Source organism: Felis catus, chromosome D4, assembly GCF_018350175.1.
Source record: "Felis catus isolate Fca126 chromosome D4, F.catus_Fca126_mat1.0, whole genome shotgun sequence".
NCBI classification, from domain to species: Eukaryota; Metazoa; Chordata; class Mammalia; order Carnivora; family Felidae; genus Felis; species Felis catus.
In genome coordinates, this window is record NC_058380.1 from 10,142,350 (window position 1) to 10,167,596 (window position 25,247).

General features: G+C 41.0%; 1 protein-coding gene across 2 annotated transcripts in view; it reads right to left on the bottom strand.

Moving 5' to 3' along the window:
- Positions 1-23,894: 23,894 nt before the first annotated feature.
- Positions 23,895-25,247, bottom strand: part of DMRT2 (doublesex and mab-3 related transcription factor 2) — a 46,116-nt gene continuing 44,763 nt past the window's right edge. The window contains exon 4 of one of the 2 annotated variants that reach the window (XM_023243310.2): positions 23,895-25,245. In XM_023243310.2, coding sequence (XP_023099078.2) covers positions 24,188-25,245 — 1,058 coding nt within the window. In that variant the 3' untranslated portion in view covers positions 23,895-24,187. The remainder of the gene's footprint in view (positions 25,246-25,247) is intronic. The other variant, XM_045043725.1, reaches the window with a different exon arrangement.

Below are 25,247 nucleotides of genomic sequence, written 5' to 3' on the forward strand. Positions count from 1 at the left end.
GCCTGCTTGGGATTCTCTTGCTCTCTGTCCCTCTCCCATTTGCACACACATGCGCTCGCTCGCTCTCTCTCTCAAAATAAATAAACTCTAAAACTTTAAAGGTATTATCAAGAGAATTGTTAGTTTGAGGATAATTTTGTGGGATGTTTGGCAACCATAACTCTTTAACTTCCATTCAACTTAATCTCACACGATTTTTTAAAATGTTTATTTGTTTTTGAGAGAGAGAGAGAGAGAGAGTGAGCGAGAGAGGTGCAGAGAGAGGAGGACAGGGGATCTGAAGCTGGCTCTGCACCAACAGCACAGAGCCCAACTCGGGGCTTGAAACCCACAACCTGTGAGATCACGACCTGAGCCTAAGCCAGACGCTCAACCAACTGAGCCATCCAGGCACCCCTCAACCCACACAATATAATCCAAGATGTGAGGTAGGCACTTTAAAAAGTATTTTCTGGCTGCTGAAGAATGAATTAGAACTGTAATTTCATACATCAATTAGCAGTTCTTTTTTGTTTTTTGCTCAGTTCATATATTAAGCTATTTAATAACTTGTGTCATGCACTAAGCAGGTCACAATATTATGCTCATTGACTCTTCAAAAAGACCTAGATACTGAAGCTCAAAGCAAAAACCAATCTCTTCTGGTGACATGTCTGACATGCCAGAGTTTCATCGCAAACTGAACAAATCAGTGAGTGCCAGGCACCATAGCAGGTGCTGAATACACCTTTTGGGTCCCTGCCCCAGTGGAGTCTGTAGTGGTGCGATTTAGCAGAAACAGCACTCAGCAAGGACTGAAACGTGTACCCTTCCAGCCCCCTCTGCCAGTCATCCCTTGGGGAAAGCCACTGCCCACCTCAAAATGGGGAAGATGGGCCAGATCACTTCAAAGGTCCTTAACTTCCAGGTTTTTAACTGGACATTTTGAATGAAACTTTAATAAATACTTTTCCAGCTTTCCTATACGTAATGAGTTCTTAAAAAAAAAAAAAAGACACCTACATTGGAACACGAGCTAAGTATTTTACACACATTATTGTCTTCTCAATCCACCCAACAGTCCTGTAAAGTAGGCATGGAAATGCCCAGTGTTGAGAGCACAAAACTAAGTACGTTCCCTGTGGTCAAATAACTAGCAGAGGCTGGGTGGAACACAATCTGGGTCTTCTGGGACAGAACTGGAGACCTCACACTGTCTCTACCTTTTTTTTTTTGTTTGTTTTACATTTATTTATTTACTTTGAGAAAGAGAGAAAGCAAGCAAGGGAGGGGTAGAGAGACAGAAGGAGAGAGAGAATCCCAAGCAGGCTCCACACTGTCAGCACCGAGCTGACATGGGGCTGGAACTCAGGAATCATGAGATCACGACCTGAGCCGAAACCAAGAGTCAGACACTTAACCAACTGAGCCACTCGGGCGCCCCTGTCTTTGCTTTTTAAAACTGTCTCTGACTTTTGTCCCCAGTTATCTGCAGCATCTTTTCCAGGCCCTGCCTGTGACCCACCAGCTGTCAAATCTTGGTATTATAGGTCTGTGCGTTTCAACAACTTATTTCCACTCTGAGCAACGAACAGCCTTCCAAAGGGCATCTGTTTGCACCATCCTCCAGCCAACTGAGCCAGCCAGCCAGGAGAGAGGCTGTTTCCCAGGATGGGCAGAAGGCCTGGATGACGGACAGCCATGCCATGAATGCTCCTCGAGGCTCCTCCCCACTGAGCCACAAGAGGCGCTCTCGTAATTTACACACTCCATTTGAAATCTAGATGCTGAAGCACCAGAATTATACATCTGTTCCCTTGACTTTTTAACCAAAGAGTGTTAGTTTATTGCTGAGCTTAAGGATAAAAGAAGCAAGAAATGAAAGTTGGGTTGTTGTGGTATTTTTTTTTTAAGTTTCCTCCCCAGTAAGTACAATCAGATGTTGGATTCTCAGAGCCTGGTGCTGGGTGGGTGTTCACTTCACTTTGCCTCTCCGTTTATCAGCTCGTTTTTTTGAGGTAACACTTTTCATCACAAAAGAAAACCGAATGGCTCTGAACACATATTTGCCGTGAAATGCATCAAACAGCCCCAATGTTGTGGTGCCAGAAAAAATAAAATAAAACAAAACAGGGATGATATCGAAACTGATTTATGAGGCTTTATAGGGAAACAACTGTCCTTTCATCTCTGGATACAGTTTACCTCTGGCCCTGGAGAAGTCACTAGAATTCTGGGCGAAGGGCACCTATTCAGAAATAATCTATCCAAGACCTGAGGAGCTCCATCACGAACCAGAGATCAAACGCCTTTTACATCCTTTCTGGTCCAGGATTAAAACAGCAGACCTACTCTATTTTAATGCACAAATAAAGAATCGATCAGGGGAATCTGCTGCCTCAGCAAACCCTTTCATCCAAAAGAACAAATTATTTGTGATATAAAATCCAATGAGTGTCTCTGTTGGGCATCTCAAAGACGGAGAGGCGGAATGAGTCTTTTCAAAGGTAGTAAGGTAAATGAATGAGTTAGCCCTTTGACATGTCTTTCCGAGGGAAAAGAAACTGTCAAAGTGCTCATGTTCACCCCTGGCTCTAAGAAATGGGCGTTGCTTTAGGATGCATGGCACAAGAAATTTCTCTGCACCTTTCCCACACTTTCTCCTGTGGCCAAGAGAATCTTTTGCCCTGGGCCCAAGATTTAGATGTGGTCTCCAGGTGTTTTCACCCAGAGTCCCACCATGTTTCTGCACCTGGAGGTCAGCACAGAAGCATATCAGGCACATAGGGTGTTTTGCAGGAAATACAGAGATGCCCAGGCACCTGGAGAGTCCTAGGACCAGGTCACTGTGATGGGCACCAAACGGGAGTCTGCCTGGCTCAGGAGTCTCTCTTCTGGTCTCCAGGAGGCTTACCTTTGCTTTGTGTCTTCACCTTCCTGGCCAAGGTTTGCTGGTTTGGGGATAGTACTCCACCCAAGCCTGACTACTCAGAGGATTTTAACTGAGGTAGGAGCAGGGATTCAGTATTCTCGGGGGTAAAAGCTATGGAATACAATTCTTGGGAGGGACCTGGTCTGCAATCAGAGAGAATGGAGAAATGTGGCAAGAAGAGATGACAGACTAAAAAGAATCCTGCAGAGATAAAGGTTCTGGCTGCTAATAATTTCTGAAGCTCAGATGTTTCCTTGCTTTTTCTGAGATTTTATTTATAAATCCTTCTTCAACTCGATAAGAAATCCTTGCATTCCACAAATTCTCCATTTCTACTTCAAGTACACGCTTACGGGTTGGGTTTCTGTCACTTGCAACACAAAGCTTTCGTTTTGTTCCAAGTGTCTATTTATATTCGTTAGTTAACATACAGTGTAACATTAGTTTCAGGTATACAATTTAGTGAATCAACAATTCTGTACATCACCTGGTACTCATCACAACAAGTTCACTCCTTCATCCCCATCACCTATGTAACCCTTCTGCCCACCTCCCCTCTGATAACTATCAGTTCATTCTCTATAGTTAAGAGTCTGTTTCTAGGGGCGCCTGGGTGGCTTGGTCGGTTGAGCGTCCGACTTCAGCTCAGGTCATGATCTCACGGTCCGTGAGTTTGAGCCCCGCGTCGGGCTCTGTGCTGACAGCTCAGAGCCTGGAGCCTGTTTCAGATTCTGTGTCTCCCTCTCTCTGCCCCTCCCCTGTTCATGCTCTGTCTCTCTCTGTCTCAAAAATAAATAAATGTTAAAAAAAAATTTAAGAGTCTGTTTCTTGGTTTTCCTCTCCTCCCCCCCCCATGTTCATCTGTTGTGTTTCTTAAATTCCACATATGAATGAAATCATATGGTATTTGTCTTTCTCTGACTGACTCATTTCGCTTAGTATAATACTCTCTAGCTCCATCCATGGTGTTGCAAATGGCAAGAATTCACTGTTTTTTAGGGCTGAGTAATGTTCCATTGTATATACACACCACATCTTCTTTTGATAAGTTAATAGATATTTGGACTTTTTCCGTAATTTGGCTATTGTTGATAGTGCTGTTATAAACATCAGGGTGCATGTATCCCTTCAAATTAGTACTTTTGTATCCTGTTGGTAAATACCTAGTAGGGCAATTGCTGGATCATAGTGTAGTTCTATTTTTAACTTTTGGAGGAAACTCCATTCTGTGTTCCAGAGTGGCTGCACCAGTCGGCATTTCCTCCAATAGTGTAAAAGGTGGCCCTTTCTCCACATTCTCGCCAACACCTGTTGTTTCCTGTGTTGTTAATTTTAGCCATTATAGTTTTGATTTGTATTTCCCTGATCAACCCAAAGCATTTCTAACACATCACCCAATAAAGAATCCCGTAAGTAGAAGTTGGAGCATAGATATTCTTCTCCCAGGCTCATACCAACTTAGGGAAGGTAGTGGTGTTTCAACAAAGCTGAACTTCAAGTCTGCACCATGATAGTAAATAAAGTTGCCCTAAATCTGTGGGGCTCACAGTCAAAATTATTCAAACTACACTGAATTTTGAGAATAAGCATGAATGGACCATGACAATGCCTTCCTCATACCCACCTTCATTTCAGTGAAGTTTATTCTGTATAATCAGGGTTTGGGTCTTCTCATGAGTAAAACACTTAAAGATTACAGCAGTAGTCTGGATAAAAGGCATACTTCCACCTGTCCCCACTTGGGAATACTTAATATCTGGCATTCTAATGCTCAGTGGGCTTCACCTTGAGTGTAATCCATTTCCAGTTATTAATTCATTAGCAAAAAGTTAGGTACTAAAAATATGGAGTTGTTCTTGGGAGTGCAACCTTGTGCAGCCACTCTGGAAAAGAGTATGGAGATTCCTCAAAAAACTGAAAATAGAACTACCCTATGACCCAGCAATTGCACTACTAGGCATTTACCCAAGGGATACAGGTATGCTGTTTTGAAGGGACACATGCACCCCCATGTTGATAGCAGCACTATCAACAATAGCCAAATTATGGAAAAAGCCCAAATGTCCATTGATGGATGAATGGATAAAGAAGATGTAATATATATATACAATAGAGTAGTATGTGGCAATCAAAAAGAATGAAATCTTGCCATTTGCAACTATGTGGATGGAACTGGAGGGTATTATGCTAAGTGAAATTAGTCAGTCAGAGAAAGACAAAAATCATACGACTTCACTCATATGAGGACTTTAAGAGACAAAACAGATGAACATAGGGAAGGGAAACAAAAATAATATAAAAACAGGGAGGGGAACATAACAGAAGAGACTCATGGAGAACAAACTGAGGGTTATGGGAGGGGTTGTGGGAGGGGTGATGGGCTAAACAGGTAAGGGGCAGTAAGGAATCTACTCCTGAAATCATTGTTGCATTATATGCTAACTAATTTGGATGTAAATTTTAAAAAAATAAAAAGTAAAACAAGTTAAAAAATAAGGAGTTGTTCTTATGCTCCTAAAGATCAGGTTTTCTTGTAATGCATTGTGTAAAAAAAATGCATCCTATATTCTCTAAGAAAGAATGCTGGATTCTGATTAAGTATTTTGAAATAGTGTAGTCTAGGAAAATATGTCTTGTTTAAAAATCAGTAGTATGTTTGGAAGGGAGATTGGAGATGGTGGACATCCATGTTATAAAAATCTTCCCTGGGGCACCTGGGTGGCTCAGTCAGTTAAGTGTCCGACTCACGTTAAGGTCACGATCTCACAGTTCATGAGTTCGAGCCCCGCGTCATGCTCTGTGCTGACAGCTCAGAGCCTGGAGCCTGCTTTGGATTCTGTGTCTCCCTCTCTTTCTGCCCCTTCCCTGCTCATGCACTATCTCTCTCTCTCTCAACAATAAACATTAAAAAAAAAAACTTCCTTGATCACAAAGGTGGGCTGTGAATTGAAAGACTTTTTCACAAAAAGGACAGGTTAGAACATAAAATATAGCTACCAGGAAATCCATTTTTGGAAAATCACAGACATGGTAAACTATTAACTTTTTAAAGGTAACTTATACTTATTGAGTACATGCAATATAGGAGCTAATATAATACGTGTGACACATCCCTGTTACGTGTATATAAGTATTTCCACTTTATAGACAAGAACAAAAAAACATAGACTATTAACAGCTTGCACGAAATTTTACAAAAGCTGTATGCATCCTAGCGAAAGGTTTATGAAACTTTTTCCCTTGGTTACCTTCTCACAGAACAGCATGCTAATCCATATTCTCAGTAGCTATCTGATCTATGAGACCGTAACTGATCACCACTACCTGGTAGCAGAAGAATCAGAAGGGAAGCAGGACTCGGAAGTTAAATTCGCTGTCTCCAACTCAATGGTTTTCCAATGATGGGGGAAAGCAGCAAAAGTTGAGTGATGAGGATCTGAATTTAGAAAGGAGTTAGATGCCATAACTGAACTTAAATATGGCCACTGTATCTAATTAGGAATTAGCACAATAACAGGACCAGATGCTAAATTTTTGGAATATTGCATGAGTTGGCCTTTCTCTCTAAAGTCTGTGATGGCTACTTCTCTAGAAGTACCTCTGAGGATAACTGAGCATTTCTCACTTTGGAGGAGTATAGGAAAAAATAACAGCAGTGACCAGTTACTCCTGAAAAATCTGTCTTTGATTTGGCCCAATGGGAAAATGCCAAGGCTCCTTTTTCTTAAAATCAGCTCTATCGAGATATAATTTACATGCAATAAAACTCACTAATTTTAAGTGTACAATTCAGTGTATACACTTTTATGACCACTATCACAATTATGATATACAACATTTTCCATCACCTCCAAAATTTCCTTTGTGTCCTTTTTCAGTGAATCAACTCCCACCACCTTGACCCCTGACAACCATGGATCTGTTTTCAGTCACTATAGTTTTGCCCACAGCTTGGGTAAGCATCAAGTAACATCTAATAACCTGCCATAATACTTCCAAGAGACTCATGATTTTTTTTTTCAGTTACGCTAATCAAGAGCCCTTGTTGTTGAACTCTGTACATTTTCAACCCTAAAAATAGCTAATGACCAAAAGTATGTGATATTGGTTTCCAGTGTGGAACATGAGGACACCACCAATTGGGAATCACTTAAGTTACTCAAGAATGTGTTGATCATCCTGCAAAATGATGCCAACATTCTAGATCCCTATCAATAGTGGACCATTTAAATAAATTGTAGCACTTCCAAATAAAAGAAAGAGACTAGCTATACTATACTGAATGTTCTTGAAGATATATTATTTAATGAAAAAACAAGATGAAGGAGAGAGAGTCATTTGCTACCATTTGCATTAAAGAGGAGGAAGAAAAACGTCTACATGTATTTTCTGTATATACTTTAAAATTTTCTCTGGAAAAAATACAGTGATTGCGCCTGCTAGAATAAACTGGGTGGCCAAGGGACATGGGTAGAAAGGCAAATTTTCATTGTATACACTTTCTTATGCTTTGGAGTTTGAACTATGAGAATGTACTACATATTCAAATTTTTTAATTAAATTTTAAAAAGAATGTCTTGAGGGGCGCCTGGATGGCTCAGTCAGTTAAGCCTTGACTTCAGCTCAGGTCATGATCTCATGGCTCGTGGGTTTAAGCCCCGCATCAGGCTCTGTGCTGACAGCTCAGAGCCTGGAGCCTACTTAGGATTCTGTGTCTCCCTCTCTCTCTGCCTGTCCCATGCATTCTCTCGCTCTCTCTCTCGCTCTTTTTCTCTCTCGCTCAGAAATAAACATTTAAAAACTTTTTTTTAATTAAAAAAAAGTTTTGACACAAGACAGTGTATCAAATCTTGTTCTAGAATTTGCTGACCTGTTGGAATAACTTATTTTCTTATTCCATTCTATTTCTCTATCACTTTTTGTCTGTACCATTTATTTGGATATTAATCATATTTTGCCTCATATCTTCTCTTGTAATTGCCCAGAGTGGTTTAGGACACTTAAAAAGTGTTTATTATTTAATACTTTAAATACATAGATCTTACCTATTAAAGTAGCTTCTTGATTCCTACAAACAGATATCATTTTACTATTTAAAATTTTATGCTTTGTTTTAGGTCAAAATTGCATCTATATTCTTTAAAGAAATGTCAGTTTTAAATTCACTAAGAATCCACGAGTGGTTTTTCCTTGTAAAACAAAAGGGTATATTGCAGTCAAGGTTAAAATTCCACTGCCTCACTCACCTTGGCCCTGAGTGAAATGTGGTAACTATTACCAGGTTAGGATGTGTCCTTCAACACCTTTTTCTGTGCTTCTACATCCACATATATGTAATCTAGCAAATAGCACAGCACTGTGTGGATATGTTTTTTTAACCTGTATGTCACAATCTATGTCCTTGTCCTGCATTATTTGTATTCAGTACTATCTTCTCATGCTTGTACATATATATCAAGCTTGATTTTTTTAAAAAGTCTGCCCAGTATCTCATGGTTTGGATGAACTATATTTTTCTCCATTTCTTATTTATGGACATGTGGATTTTTTTCCTCAGTTGCTCTGGTTTTAAATAATGCTGCAGTAAACATCCTTCTGCGTGCCTCCCTGTGTCCGTGGGTATACCTCCCTCTGTATTCCATAGCGTATGGTCTACTGTTAGCAACCTAGTAGATATTCAATATGCATTTGCTGATTTGGTGACATTTCTCTGATATATTGATCTGAACTTAGGTACCAAAAAAGTAGCCAATAATCGGTTTACGATTATTCATTTTTTAAGTTTATTTCTTTAAGAGAAAGAGCATGAGTCAAGGCGTGGCAGAGAGAAAGAGAGAGACAATTCCAAGCAGGATCTTCACTGTCAGTATGGAGCCCAACACAGGGCTCAAACCCACGAACTGTGAGATCATGACCTAAGCCAAAATCAAGAGCCAGACACTTAACTGACCGAGCCACCCAGGTGCCCCTAAAATAATTATACATTTTCACTTTAGTATGATTCTGTATTTTACGAGGTATTGGAGTGCTATAGAATCCTAGTTATATAGTAATATTTCTCCTATGAAAACAAACAGGATTTCGGATCAGGTGGGTTACATGTTGAATATTAGTCATAATATTACTGGTAGAACAGGTTATGCTTTGTTGACATTACTCCTACTGAATGGTACCATTACTTTGAAAAGTTCCTCATGGCTTTTCATCAGAACACATTCAACCAGACTCAAATGTTCTCCTCACTTTCAATTCTCTAACTTCTCATTTACCCATTTAAAAGTCCAGTCAACAAAGTATAATCCTTTACATATGTTAACTATTCCCAACAGTCATGTGTCAGCAAAGAAGGCCTTTTTACCCAGATCTGAGAAAACTTGTCTTCTTCTCGGAGAACAGAAAATGCTGGAACACCATACACAGGCAGTTTAGGCCAAGACTCGGGTCATGCAGGGGAACGGTGAGTGAAGGGCTCAGGCAGGGGAGAGGATAGAGAAGTGGATTGGGGAAGGGCAGTTTGAGTGGAGCAGACTTGTCTGGAATGGATAGCCCCAACGAACCACCAGGTAGCTCATTTCTCTGGGGAATTTAACTGTGCCCATGGGATTACAAAGCAAGGGTGGAGGCTGGCACCCAACAGAGAGGTTCATAACAGGGGCCTCTCTGTATAATTTACCCTGATTGTTCTAGAAAGCCAACCAGAGCAGGGCTCTGATGTGTTCAGACTATGGGCATTTCTTCTTAGGACTGTGTAGTATGATCTTGACACCCTGTTTGAGGGGGCACAATCTCTGGTCTTGGAAAGTGGCAGCAAAAGTGCAACACAGGGAAACAGAAGTAACATTCTTGCAGGAAATTCTTAATTCCAACCTCCCAGATGCTTGGGAGCACAAGCATGCTTATAAGATGCTCTATATAAGCATCTCTTATATAGAGACCTAGGGCTCTTGGAAAGAGGTCTCAAGAAATGGTGTTGTGGATACTGAAGAGAAATGAAAACCCAGGTTCACACAAAAACTAGCTCATGAATGTTCATACATAATAGAAAGTGGCAACAGCCCAAATGTCTACCAACTGATGAATAAACTAAATGTCTTATGTTTATACAATGAAATTTTATTCTTCCATAACAAGGAATCAAGTACTGATAGATGCTACAACATGGATGAACCTTGAAAACGTCAGGCTAGATGAAAGAAGACAGTCACAAAGGACCACACATTGCACGAATACATTTATATGAAATGTCCTGAATGCACAAATCTATACCAACAGAAGTAGATTCACGGTTGACCAGGGCTCAGGGAATGCAAAAGTTGAGAATGACATATTAGGGATGCAGGGCTTCTTTGGGGGGCAATGACAATGCTCTAGAATTGATGGTGGGGATGGTTGCACAACTTTGAATAATACTAAAAGCCAATGCATTATACACTTCAAGTGGGTGAATCGTATGGTAAATGAACTACATCTCAACAAAGCTGTAAAAAAAAATTAAAGTGCAGATCACCTGACTTCAAATCCACCATGTTCTCTATCACCCCAACTTGATTCTTGGGTCCTGACCCCTGCAAGGGCTGCTTTGCAACATTAGACGCGCAGTCCTAATGCAGAGTGGACTATGAACGGTGACGATGTGAAAATGTGGCCACAGCTGCAGTAGCTGGCCCCCTCTGGCTGGGGTCTGCCTTTTTCTGGCAGGTTGAAGGTAGCCCTCCCTGTTCACAGGTAGTGTCATGAATATTTCCACCTTCCACTCGTTTTGGTATGAGTACATTTGTGTGTATACATATATGTAGATATCATCTTTGTTTTCCTTCCTCTCTTACTCCCTTATCATGTAACATAAGATGGACTGGTTTTATATCATAGTAGTTAAGTATTGCTAATTTTACATCATGGCAGTATTTCAGTTACAGGATATCAAGAAGAGTAATCAGCACTCAAGGACTTCACCTCCGCTCCTAAGGAAGGGGCTAGTCCATTTTTGGTTGTACGCAGGATAGATGTATCATGTTAGGCACAATTAGGACCTTGTTATTAACTTCATTTGGAGATTAAGTGGGTGCCAAACTGACAGGGGCAGACTTGCAATGGTTAATTCTGTCAACTTGGCTAGGCCACGGGGTGCCCAGATTAAACAGTATTTCTGGATATGTCTGTGAGGGTGTTTCCCAATGAGATCAGTGCTTGAATCTGTGGACTCAGTCCACTGCCTTCCCAATGTAGGTGGACATCATCCAATCCATTAAGGACCTGAGGAGAAGAAAAGGCAGAGGAAGGAAAAACCTGCTCCTTCTTTCCTGCCTCTGCTTGACCTGGGACGTTCCATCTCATCTTCTCCTGCCTTCAGACTGAGATTTATACCATTGGCTCCCCTGGTTCACTGGCCTTCAGACTCAGATTAAATTATACCACCAGCTTTCCCGGGTTTCCAGCTTGCAGCCGGCAGATCATGGGACTTCTCAGCATCCATAATCACATCAACGAATTCATAATAAATTTCCACATAAGCAGGTATAGATATAGGTAGACAGTTCTCCAGTTCTGCTTCTCTGGAGAACTCGGACTAGTACATGCCCATACGCATTCCAGTTTGCTATGCTGCCTCCTGCAAGCAATCTAGGGAACAGGTTCACATTAAGAACACTGGTCACTTACGTGAGTAGGGAAAGGAGGGGAAATACCATATAAAAGGTGGACTAGAGCTGACCTAGTTGCCAAGAGCCTTGTCTGCCTCCAGGTGTGGGCTGTTCAGCATCATGGTAAGCTTCTTTAACACATCTTCTGGTTCATGCCTCAGATGTCCCCTGGACAATGTAGATCTATTCTACATGAAGTGGATTTTTTAAAGAGTCTCTTCCCAGAGGATTAATGCTACACTTGGAGCCCAAGCTGAATAGAGTGGCCAGAACCTCCACGGCTCTGATGGTTCTGAGGCTCTTCGTGCCATGTGACAAGCACGAGGCCCAGCCAGGATTTAAACTCAAACCCATTTCATCTACTCCCCCTGTCTTACAGATGGAAAAAGATCTGAGGTCCAGAGAAGGAAAAAGACAGAGAAAGCTGTGCGTCAGAACTGAGATCTCCCACCTCTCCATCCTGTATCCTTCCTCCTACACCAAGATGTTGCCATGTAAAAATGAGCCATTTTTCATTTCTGGGAGATGGCACAAGGCACTGGTTCCAGTGACTTGATATTCTTCTCTGCCTATTCACTCCCCAGATGTATGGTACTCAGCTAGCTGCTTCACTTCTCCAAGCCTGTATCCTTACATGTAAACGGAGAGGAACTATTTTACCTACTTCCCAAGTTAAACTTTGTGTGGATGAAGTGAAATAATGCATGCAAAATGTCAGACAAAAACCAAAGAACACAATAAATGTGAGCTGTTTTGACTGTTGTTATTATCTGACTTGTAGTTGGAAATGGATTTTAACGGTATGGGTGCTTCTTCTGAAGCAGGCTCTGAGCTCTTAGAGTGCAGGGACCATGCCCTACTCATTTATGAAATCAATTTGGGAGAAATATTTATTATATTCCAAGAGCCTACTATATCCAGGACTCCACTGAGGGGTTTCATACGAGAGACTGCTATGGTTTACACCATGTGGCTCCCCACAGAGACCAGGTACAGATAACTCACCTATAAGACTTGGCTGAAAGAAGACAACAGGAATTAACTGAATTCATCAGATCCCACTCTCAGGCTTGAATGAAAGGCTTACAGTATGAGGGGACAACAGATGATAAAGAAAGAAGCCAAAAGATGCACACAGAGATATAGTAAAGAGAAGCCATGATGGGAAGAAAAAAATTTAGAAATTAGAGTAGGAACCAGAGGAAGAGCAGATATAGACAGCAGACACCTCTTCATCAGAACACAAGAGCCCTCCCCTATCAGCAGAAATTACACTCAGATGTTAATAACCAAGAGCCAATGACAATAGCTCATGCACATAAAGAGATATTGACTCCCATAAAAGATGATCGAACTGAGGAAAACAATCCAGAGCTAGAATAGTAGATCCTCATGTGAACAGGCATCCTGGTTCCTTTGGTTTCTCTGCTCCAACCTCCTTTGAACATGGTTGCCAACCACAAGGTCATAAGATGCTACTAGACTTTCAAATTCCAGGAATAAAGATAGCAAAAGAGAAAAAATCCAAAGGTTCTCCTTCCTGTTGTTCTAGTCCCCCTTGGTAGAGATTTCCTGATGTCACCCAAGGCTGTGCACCTGCATCTAAATGGCCACACCAATATGCACATGAGGTTGGGAAATGTTGCCTTTTAGCTGGGTGTGTCACCAGTCTGAATAAAACCAGGGCTCTGTTATTAAAGAAGAGAGTGGATATCAAACAATTAGTACTTTCTGGTACTCTCCATAGGTCACGCCTTTCCCTGCCAAGGGAACAACAAGGATGTCAGTCTGCTCCACCAGGCTGAACCACCTTCCAGTGCCCAGGCCATGTTCCAGTCTTCGTGAGACCCGCTAAGGATCAAGAGTCTCACCTTCCTTATTTATCTCTTCTCAAACTGTTATTTTTTTTTTCAACGTTTATTTATTTTTGGGACAGAGAGAGACAGAGCATGAACGGGGGAGGGGCAGAGAGAGAGGGAGACACAGAATCGGAAACAGGCTCCAGGCTCCGAGCCATCAGCCCAGAGCCTGACTCGGGGCTCGAACTCACGGACCGCGAGATCACGACCTGGCTGAAGTCGGACGCTTAACCGACTGCGCCACCCAGGCGCCCCTCAAACTGTTATTTTTAAAAATAAGTAGGCCTCTGGAGTTTGGGGTGGTTTTATTCTACCTAAACAACACACGAGCCCAGCATCTGGCATGTATCTAGCATGCAGAAATTTCTCAGTAAATGTTCACTCAACTGAAGTACATTCCATGAACAATCACACAATCACGTGGCTCTATCCTCTACCCATCAGCTATCTGCCCATCCTGAATCTTCAGCTGCATTATCTCAGAAGACAGTGCTGGGTTTTTTTATGTTTATTTTTCACTCGAATTTTGCCAGTATTTCATGCATTAAGCCTTTGGGTGTTTTCTGGCTTGTGGATCACAATGGGTCCTTCATTGTGTTAGTGTGTGCATTGAAGAATGATGGTCCTTTGTTGATTTTAGGGCCATTGTCACCAAGCTTGAGTTTTATAGGAAATTGGGAAAATTGAGGCCAAACCCACTATTTTCCTGCAGGGAACTCCTGAGTCTACAAGTTTCATTTAAAAAGCTCTGACTGAAATAAAAAATAGAGAGTGAGAATAAAACAGAGCTGAGTCACATCCAAACAATCTGCGCCTGAAATGACAGGAAATAGCTGTGGATTCTCTCCAAGGAGGGGATAGAGGAAACAGGGATGCAGAAGGGCTACTTGCATTCACAAAATATAATAGAGAAATTGTGAACATATCTAAATTAATCTTGAGATATCAGTTTTTGAAAGCTAGGTCTTAGTCGTCTCATCTCTAAGAGCTCAACATTACTCAGCCCACTGTAGGTGCTTAGTAAATGTTTACTGAATTAAATAAAACCAGTACTTGGGGCGCCTGGGTGGCTCAGTTGGTTGAGCATCTGACTTTGGCTCATGGCATGAACTTGTTCCCAAGTTCAAGCCCCACTTCAGGCTCTGTGCTGACAGCTCAGAGCCTGGAGCCTGTTTCAGATTCTGTGTGTCTCCCTCTTTCTCTGCCCCTCCCCCACTCATGCTCTGTCTCTCTCTCTCTCTTTCAAAAATAAATAAAACATTTTTAAAAATTTATAAATAAATAAATAAATAAATAAATAAATAAATAAATAAATAAATAACTTGATTTATCCATACAATACAAAGTAGAACTGAATTTCTACTTCACTATGCTTGAACAGACTCAGACTTGATCTAAATCAATAATCTCAAATCCCTTTTGTTTTTTTAACCATATTGAATATAGTTTTAAATCAAAATTGACCAGTTATCAAAGTAGCTAAAACAGAGAAGCCACTTTTGAATTATTATCATATAGACAATAATCTTAATCCAATTAATTCCAAGAATTCATATGTAAAATTAATTTCATTCAAAAACAAACCAATTGATGGGGCGCCTGGGTGGCGCAGTCGGTTAAGCGTCCGACTTCAGCCAGGTCACGATCTCGCGGTCCGTGAGTTCGAGCCCCGCGTCGGGCTCTGGGCTGATGGCTCAGAGCCTGGAGCCTGCTTCCGATTCTGTGTCTCCCTCTCTCTCTGCCCCTCCCCCGTTCATGCTCTGTCTCTCTCTGTCCCAAAAATAAATAAAAGTTGAAAAAAAAATTAAAAAAAAAAAAAAAAAAAAAAACCAATTGCTTATTTATAATGGGTCTTCCATTGTCACAAAACCTCAAAAAACACTCAATAAATGCTTCTGGAATGAAAAAGAAAAAAGACTTAAAAAATATCATATGAGGAAAAAAAACCAACTACGTTAGGGCATTTATCCAATCTAGACATTTTTGAGACTTTTCATTTCTCAAATTGCGATTATACAGAATAAAGCTACAATGTTCTTATTCATAGTGATGTCTGATTTAAGATAGTCAGTGAGTCATTTCTTTGTGCCATCTTTTAAATTAAAAGAACAAATTGATGGTGTGATAGTCTAAAGAGTTTGGCTGGAAGAGAAAAAAAATACTTTCATCTAATCCTGTTTATAGGTGATGTCATAAAATCAGGAATTACTGGAGTTGAAAAATATTCACCTCATTCACCAAACACTCAATGGTGTGGTAGGACGTGGGACACAAAGATAAATGAAGCAGGGTCTCTGCTGGCTAACTCAATGTCATGCCCAATGCAAGGCTTCCTTCTGTGTCCAACACGAAGGCCTCCGAGTAAGCTCGTTACAAGGCACACCAGTCTATTCATGGACGACTCAAACGGAAAGACGGTCTCCCTTTTACTTAGCTGTATCTCACTCACTATAACATACTCAGCCCTGATTCCTTCTTCTAGAGACTCCCAATGGAACTGAATTGATGAATAGATTAATATGAAGCCACAAATTGAGCACTTTTCCCTTAAGATATCTCTTATCCAGCACATCATGGTGTCTCTAGGACACCAGTGTCCTTACTGTCTATAGTTAGACAAGATGTGAAGGTCTTTCACTGTCCTTATCCTTGGTTCCACTCCTATGGAATTAAGTCCATCAATATCCCCATTTAAGAAATAATGTCCAGAAGTGGACATAAATTCCCAGATGTGCTCTGACCAAGGGCAGTGGTGGGGTAAAGAGGGGTGGAGTGGGGTGGGGAGAAATACACGTTAGCATTCCCATTCATCTTGGGAGACTCTATTAACAGAAACCAAGTTTGCATTAGTAATTTCTTACAGCCATGATTCATTCTTGCTTCCTTTTGAGCTTTGTGATCCCCTATGACTCCCAGATCATTTTCACAGAAGCTAATGTCAAGTTAACTCCCCTTCAAAATATAGTTTCATAATTGGGTGTCAGTTGCTTGTAAAATTCAAATACAAGATTTTCCATTTGATGTATAGTCCCAGTAGAAGCCATCAAGATAGTGGTCAGATCTCCCAACCCAATGTCTTCTACATATTGATAATACACCCATTATATCTTCATTTGCTAACCAAGATCAAAAACAAGAAGACCTACAGATCACAAGACTAAAAGCCTTCCTCAAAATTGGCATTGACTTACTACTCAATGCCTTTTGAAAGTATCTGTTCAAATAGCTACAAATCTACCTGACTTCACTGTTTTCCAACCACAACTCTCTACCATGAAAGATTTTGTTAAATGCCTTGCTAAAATGAGATACATTTGGTCTATGGCATTCCCTTGATTCCTCTCTAAAAAACCCTGTCAAAAAGGAAATGATAGGGGCACCTGGGTGGCTCAATTGGTTGAGCGTCCGACTTCAGCTGAGGTCATGATCTCACAGTTCGTGAGTTCGAGCCCCGCTTCGGGCTCTGTGCTAACAGCTCAGAGCCTGGAGCCTGCTTCAGATTCTGTGTCTCCCTCTCTCTCTGCCCCATCCCCACTCATGTTCTGTCTCTGTCTTAAAAATAAAATAAAAACATTTTTAAAAATTGTTTAAAAAGGAAATGGTATTAGTTGTGCTTAATGGCTTCAAGTCTCAAGTACATTCCTATGATAACTTTTCATGATGATATTCTATTAAGACAATATGATGGTGGCTGATAGAAACCCTTTGGGTCATGCTACTGGACAATATCAAATGATATACTCACTAGTGAAATACTTCAATGCTTGCCAGAATGTTATATGTAATGCCCTAGGTTCCATCTGGGGTAAACTAAGTCATTTCTCATGGTTTCTTTTTTGTTCTAAAAAATGCATATAGCTGTTAGCCTATTTGCACATATGAAGTAATCACACCATTTCCCATCCCCTAGCTTGTATCTTCAGCAATGACTTAAACTCTGATTGCAGTCCTCAAACTCAAGGGTATGTGTTCTTTGGATTGACCTCAATCCAAAACAAAGAAGGTAACAAAATGTATGTTAAATCAAAAGGTGGAAGGAGAGTAATATACCTGATTGGCAAGTTTGGGATAGAGAAAGAGGGATGGGGATCTCTGCCTACTCCTCTTCCCTTCCTTGTAAGAGCCAACGTGGATCAGGAAATAGAGATACTCAGTTACTCTTTGCATGCAGGGGAGGTGTGGGGCCACTGCTGACTGTATCTAGGTAGGTAGGTCTAATTAATCCTGGAGCTATTAGAGATCAGTCCCAAAGGTTAGTTTTAGAGATGTCCTTGCTCCTGAATATAAGTCCTTCTGGGTATAATCATAATCAGTAATAAAGGTAGGTAAGGTATATTCTAATCTCCAAACACCAACTCTTTTGTCTTATTTCTTGATTGAATCCCAGGCATGTAACAGAGGTGCTAGTTTTTAGGTCTCTCAACCATGCATAATGAAATACTTAGACAGAGAGTTCCCCAGCCAAGGATGCCTGGCAGAAGCATCCCATTTCAGGGCAGAAATTATTCCGTTCTAGCAACCCTGCTTACTGTCCCTTGCTGGAAGCAGCCCACGGAAAGTGTGGCCTTGGCCTGAACACTGCAGTGGATAGAAAGGTCTGACAGCTGGGGCTGTCAATTATGCCTCACCAGTAGGTTCTCTTTCTCATTCTTTATCTCAGTTGTTCTCACAACTTCATGAAACCATGTGTGTGTGTGTGTGTGTGTGTGTGTGTGTGTGTTACTTCATGAAGTTATAGATACCTAAATATTTCTATATAGAGATATAGGCAAACACATAACATTATATAAATACATATATAATGTATTATGTATTATATATAAAAAATTAAATGTACTTAACATGTACATAAAAAATCTTAAAAGTAGATCAGACCAAGTCATGTATCCTGGGAAAAAAATTCCCCAAATTTGTGTCCACACACAGAGATGTAGATTAAACTCGTTATATGGCCATCTGCCATTCTCATAGAGAATTTATATGAGGAACAGAAGAGTTAATAAATGTGAATGTGCTCTGTAAATCAGCAGGCACTAAACACATGTTAATTATTATTATGCACATTTACCATCACTCCAAATACCAACCTATCTCCAGCTCTCTCTATTCAACATCCCCTAAATGTGTTTAGATATAACAAGGTAAAAATCAAAATAACTGAGGGTAATATGATAAAAGCTTTGTACAAACATTAAAATAAATACAAGTGGAACAGAGTTTATGTATTTCAGGATCCAGCCATCTAAAGAACTATCACCGCTCCAGATTGGATCCTAGAGGGAAATAAGCCTGAACTCACAGACCTAGAAAAATAACAAAAACAGTTAACCCAAAAATAAATAAAACCAGGTGGGCCAGTAAGAATTCTAGTACCAGATGAAAACCCAGACTTGATCCTAACTAATGTCATTATTTTACAGGGAACTGTGGGTTCTCTTTTCTTCTTTATCTTGACTCTCAGCTGTTTCTTTACTCTTTTAGCACTGCAGAGACTTGGCATAAGGAATTCCAGAAAGTTTCTGAATGCAAGTCCTTCATTCCACAATTGGGGTTAAGCTTTTAAACGCAGATGATGTGATAACACACTCACTTAAACCACATCAAAAAGTGCACAGCTGATATTGGAGCCTCTCTGGGCAGAGTGGTATTGCCTTGGTTAGTTAGGTGCACACACTGGGGGCAGGCGGTTAGTGTGGGAGGGATGTATACTTGAGAAAAACTGAGTTCCTGAAGATGGGAAGAAGGTGAAATCAGGAAGTAAGGACTAAGTGAAGAGATATTTGCACACCCGTGTTCATAGCAGCACTATTCACTGCTATGGTAACCCAAGTGGCCATGGACAGATAAAAGGAAAGAAAAAGTGAGGTCTATACAATGGAATATTATTCAACCTTAAAAAGGAAGGAAGTTCTGACATATGCTATAGTATAAATGAACCTTGAAGACATTATTCTAAGTGAAATAAGCCCATCACAAAAGGACAAATAGAGAATGGTCCCACTCAGTATGAGGCACCTAGAGTAGTCAAATGCAGAGTAGAAGGATGGTTTCCAGGAGCAGGCAGGGAGGAGAAACTTATGTGTAATGAGCACAGAGTTTCAGTTTTGCAAGATAAAAAGAGTTCTGGAGATGGATGGTGGTAATGGTTGAGCAACAGGATAAATACACTTAACATCAATGAACTGTACCCTTAAAATTGGTTACAATGGTAAATTTTACGTGATGCGTACTTTACCACAGTTTAAAATATATTTTTTGAAGTTTACTTATTTTGAGAGAGACAGAAGGTGGGTGCATGCACCCGCATGAAAGTGGGGGAAGGGTCAGAGAGAGAGAACGAGAGGGAGAAAATCCCAAGCAGATTCTGTTAGCACAGAGCCCAACATGGGGCTCGATCCCAACAACCATGAGGTCATGACCTGAGCCGAAACCAAGAGCTGGGCGCTTAACGGACTGAGCCACCCAGGTGCCCCATAAAAATATGGTTTCTTTTTGACCAAACTAAAAGATCTTCTAGTTTTGAAAAAAGAGAGAGGGAAGCAATTTGTCTCCTTTATAACTACGCCTAGGTCTTGTCCTACTTTCTGCCACCAAAGGGTTAAAAAAGGTTTTTTTTGTTTGTGTTTTTTACTTTATTGTTTTAGAACAGTTTTAGGTTCATGGCAAAATTGAGAGAAAGGTACAGGGATTTTCCATATCCACCCCCCCCCACCACGCTACCCCAACTCATGCATAGCCTCCCCCATTAACAAATCTCCCACCAGAGTGGTACATTTGTTACAACTGATGAACCTTCACTGATGCTTCATAATCAGCAAAGCCCATTTTACATTATGATTCACTCTTGATGTTGTACATTCTGGAGGTTTGGAGGAAAAAAAAAATTTTTTTTAATTTTTTTTTCAACGTTTATTTTTGGGACAGAGAGAGACAGAGCATGAACAGGGGAGGCAGAGAGAGAGGGAGACACAGAATCGGAAACAGGCTCCAGGCTCTGAGCCATCATCAGCCCAGAGCCCGACGCGGGGCTCGAACTCACGGACCGCGAGATCGTGACCTGGCTGAACTCGGACGCTTAACTGACTGCGCCACCCAGGCGCCCCGTGGAGGAAAAAAAATTTTTTAATTATTCCCATATATTAAATTATTTATGATAACTCCATCGTATTAGAAGTCAAACCCACGGAAGGGTATATTAAATGTGCATTGGACTAACAGAAATATGGAAAACATTCACTACTCAAAGTAGGCTGAAAACCAGCAACATCAGCATCCCATGGTGGGGTTGGGGTGGGGGGTAGAAAGGCAGAATCATATGCCCTTCCTCAGACCTACAGAAAACCAGAATCTGATACCCACGTGATTCACCGTCCATTAAAGTTTGGGAAGCACTGGTGTAAACCACCCATCACAGCAAACTGAGCAAAAAATCATGTAACGTTTGACCAGTCAAGATGGAAGAAAACTATGTCATTAGAGCCGCATTATATGGGGAGTTAAATCGAGGGAAAGGTCCATGTTTTATTCTTCTTTACATTCTTAAAAATAATTAAACCCAAATCCATTTATTGCCTTGAACACAGAAAATGCTTATACTGATCCACAAGTTGGATTTAATGTGTTAGTGACAGTATTCTTTGAAGAGTCTACAGAATCAAACAGTAGCTGTGATTGAAGTAAAATGATTAAAACAAGCACAAATCTCTTGTGGCTGATGGCAGGTTTGAAATCCCAAGAATTCAGCATGATAGCAGAATTAATGCACAATAATAATTCACCAAGGAAAGTACTCACCCTTATAAATGTTCAAGAACAATAAAATTCTGGTCACTGATAATGTGAGAAAAAGCACTAATACCCACAGTCAACTGGATTCACTTAATGAGATTAAAAAGATAACAGGACAGAAAAGATGTCCCAAAATGTTCACTGAACACAAAAGGGGGAAAAATTGGCCAATGTTAAGTATTCAAAATATTAAAATAGAGTAAGAAAGAAAGAAAATCCATGTTTGGATTAAGAAGGGCTTCTTCTTGGGGTACCTGGGTGGCTCAGTCAGTTAAGCGTCTGACTTCATCAGTTCGAGCCTCTGTGCTGACAGCTCAGCTGCTCTCTCTCTGCTCCTCCCTCATTGTGCTCTGTCTCTCTGTCTCTCTCAAAAATAAATAAACATTAAATTTTTTTAAAAAGTAGGACTTCTTCTTGGGATTATTTTTATGTGGGTTTATTATGATGGGTTTTCCCCATTACCTCTGCAGCAGTCAGATTGAATGTTAAGTCTACACTTAACACTGGACACAAAAAATAAATTCCTAATAGGGAGATAAAAATTAACAACCAGATAAAACAAAGATGACTGGGGGAGCAGAGGGGGTGAATGAAGTTAGATCCTGTCTCTGACACCAGGGCATTCATGACTGGAAAACATATTTCCACTTAATGAAAATAATCTTCAACAGTCATTGGGAGCCCTGCCCTCTTTCATTTTCTTTTCCTCTGGCAAACTTCCACTTGCTCTGGCTTTTGCAAGAGTAAAAATAAGTAAATTTGACTCAATAAAACCAAGTATTACTTTACAAGTACAAACTGGAAATCAATCTAAGGTTTGGCCTGTTGTTTTTGAAACCGATTCTAATTTTAAGCAACAATTCAGAGAACCCCTGGAGGTTTACATGAGCTCATCAGTAGCAAAATCATTTTTAAGTAATTTTAAATGCTTTCCAGAGCAAGACAGAAACTCCTTACATTGCCAAACTTCTTGGCACATCCCACATGCCCAACCAGTGCTCTTGTTCCCCAAGTGAGAGGAGAATTGGAAGCAACAACTTACTCCATCACAAAACTCAAGGTCGGATATTTAGCTCTGGATTTTCTGGGTTGAAAAGACTGTGGCATCTGAAGACTTCATTTGGGGTCCACAGATGAGGCTTTCAGAGAAGAAGGGAACACTCTCATAAATGTCTTACTCTCATTTTATCAATCATATAGAACAACAGTCAACAGTTTATTGAGCAAAACTAGAGGGTAATAAGGAACTCAAAACTGAAGGGAGGGGTGGTTAAGACTCAAGAAGCCACCCTCATGACATGACGAGCATCTGCAGTCTTCGGCAAACTGTCACCTGAAGCTATTTGAATAGCGATTTTTTTTTTTTTAATCTCAGAAGAGAGCTATATGGAAACCCTCTTGCAGGGGCAACAAGGTGGGAGCATAAAGCTGATACTCGGGGACCAGTTGGTCCTGACTGCACCTACCTCTAAATGCCTGCTGTCTACTGTTGAAAGCGCTGCTGTAAACATTGGGGTACATGTGCCCCTATGAATCAGCGCTTTTCAACAACAGTCAAATCATGGAAAGAACCCGAATGTCCATCAACTGATGAATGGATGAAGATGTGGTTTACATACACAATGGAATACCACCTGGCAATGAGAATGAAATCATGCCATTTTCAGCAACGTGGATGGAACTGAGGGTAGTTTGCTGAGTGAGAGAAGTCAGTCAGAGAAGGACAGATATCATATGTTTTCATTCATGTGGATCTTAAGAAACTTAACAGAAGACCACGGGGGAGGGGAAGGGGAAAAAAATAGTTACAAACAGAGAGGGAGAGAGGCAAACCAAAAGAGACTCTTAAATACAGAGAACAGACTGACAGATGATGGGGGGCGGGGGAGAAGGGAAAATGGGTGATGGGCATTGAGGAGGGCACTTGTTGGGATGAGCACTGGGTGTTGTTGTATGTAAGCGATGCATCACGGGAATCTACCCCCAAAACCAAGAGCACACATTACACACTGTATGTTAGCCAATTTGACAATAAATTATATTAAAAATAAATAAAAACAAATCAACACAAGAAAAAAGCAAAAATAAAATAAAATAAAAAATAAAATAAAATAAAATAAAATAAAATAAAATAAAATAAATGCCTGCTGTCACCAGCCCTTAGGAGACAGTGAAATACACAGGGCTGAGAGGGGGTTCAAACATACACTATCATGGTTTGAACCAACTGCACCTTACAAGTGGACCTGCTCTGTGACCCCCTAGCAACCTAGAAGTCAGAAAGTTCAATCTAGAACGGAAGCTTGAAGCCCCAGGTAAACCCTGCAATCAGGACACTGGGACTCAGAGAGCTAAAAGACATCCATCCCAAGAAGCCAGGTCATGATATGAGATCTTAAACTTGATTTCCCTGGAAATTAATTCTACTTTGTCCAATCACGTGCAATTATGACTCTATAGACATGCACATCTGTTCTGTGTTCTCTGTAAAGCTATTTTTCCCTCAATCTTGAATAGAAAAATTTACCCATCCTCCAAAATGCAAAACTAAGGCATTGTAAGGCACTTCCCATGATCCCCACTGACCATTAAGAGCGCTTGAAAATACACCAAATCCTAGAAAAATAAAGAAAACATTTCACAGACACTAGTTTTTCACCTAGACAAGGACAACTAGGTACTTCTGCAAACACTGGGTCTTTTTAGAAGACAGTGTCAACTTTATTGCTTTTTGAAATGCTGTGTAAAGCATGGAACTTTACAGTTTGCACATAAGCAATTTCCATCTTTAAGTTTAAATAGATTTATGTGGTGAGAAAAAGTACATGCATATGAATATATATAATTTTTTTAAATCATCCCCATTTACATTAGAAATTTCTTTATACAAACAAGTGAACCCTTCTTCTTAAAAAAGAAAAAAAAAAATTAGCCACTGGTAGGAACCCTCCAAGATGGCAGAAAATCCAGCTTTCTGTGTAAGCAGCCTTTCACTGAGAGACGTGAGTGATGGCAGATGAAGGCCTCTTCAGAATAGACTCGACAGAAAATGACAGGGGTTCATTCACAGAGAGTTTTGTTCCAACTTGCTTGGCGACGAAAAGGTCTTGCGCGTATCTATCTATTGTAAACGTGTACTTCTGGTTCCCCTTGACTAAACACTCTCTGGGCTTCTTAGGGGCGTCTTCAAAGGCCCCTTTGACAAATGGCGTTTTCAGCTCAGGGCCTGATGTGTCATTAAGAGTTTGCTGGAATAATGAATGGAATGGATTATGTTTAAGTGGCACAGGGTGCCTGGTGCTTTCTTTGCTGATCTTGGTTAAGACGTGCCCTTGAGCCGCCAGGGAGTCCGTGTCAACAATGGGAGAGAAATTCCGCTGGGGTGGGGAGAACGCAGACCTCTCAGGGACAGCCTGGTGACCGTGAAGGTCACTTCTCGAGGTCTGGACCTCTGCAGCATGAGGCGACACCAGCGAGCCTTCTAGTTTGGGTGGTACCATGTCGTGCTCTGCGACAAGGCCATCCTGGACTCGCACTCCCTTCAAGTCCCAGCTGGCCCCGGGTTTCAGGGCTTGAACTGAGGTGGTGGTGTTTAGCAGGCATTGCTGATAAAGAAGAGTGTCACTAATGGGGCCACACTTGGGCCAAACTAAAAATCTTGAGGACAAGGGATACTGTCTGTAAGTCGTAGCCACGCTGACGTTGGAAGAGATGAGTTCCATATTCCCAGAGCCTGAATACTGCATGGTTAGATCAAGACAGGTGGGCAAAAAATTGCAGAAGTCTTTGTTTGGAGGCTCCACTGGGGAGGGGCTATAGGCACTTTTGTAGGAGTTATATTCAGGTCCGTGCACCATACGGTTGGGCAGGAACAAGGCAGCAGCTTGGGAAGCTTCCAGCATCTCCCTCTCTTTATATTCTCTCTCCAGCATAATGTTCTCCAACTCTTTATCAGCAAAGGCTCGCCTTTTCCTCATCCGGTCACTTACCGGGGGAGGTAGGGGTAAGCTCCCTCCCACATAAGTCTCTGCTGGAATTGGGCGGTAGCCT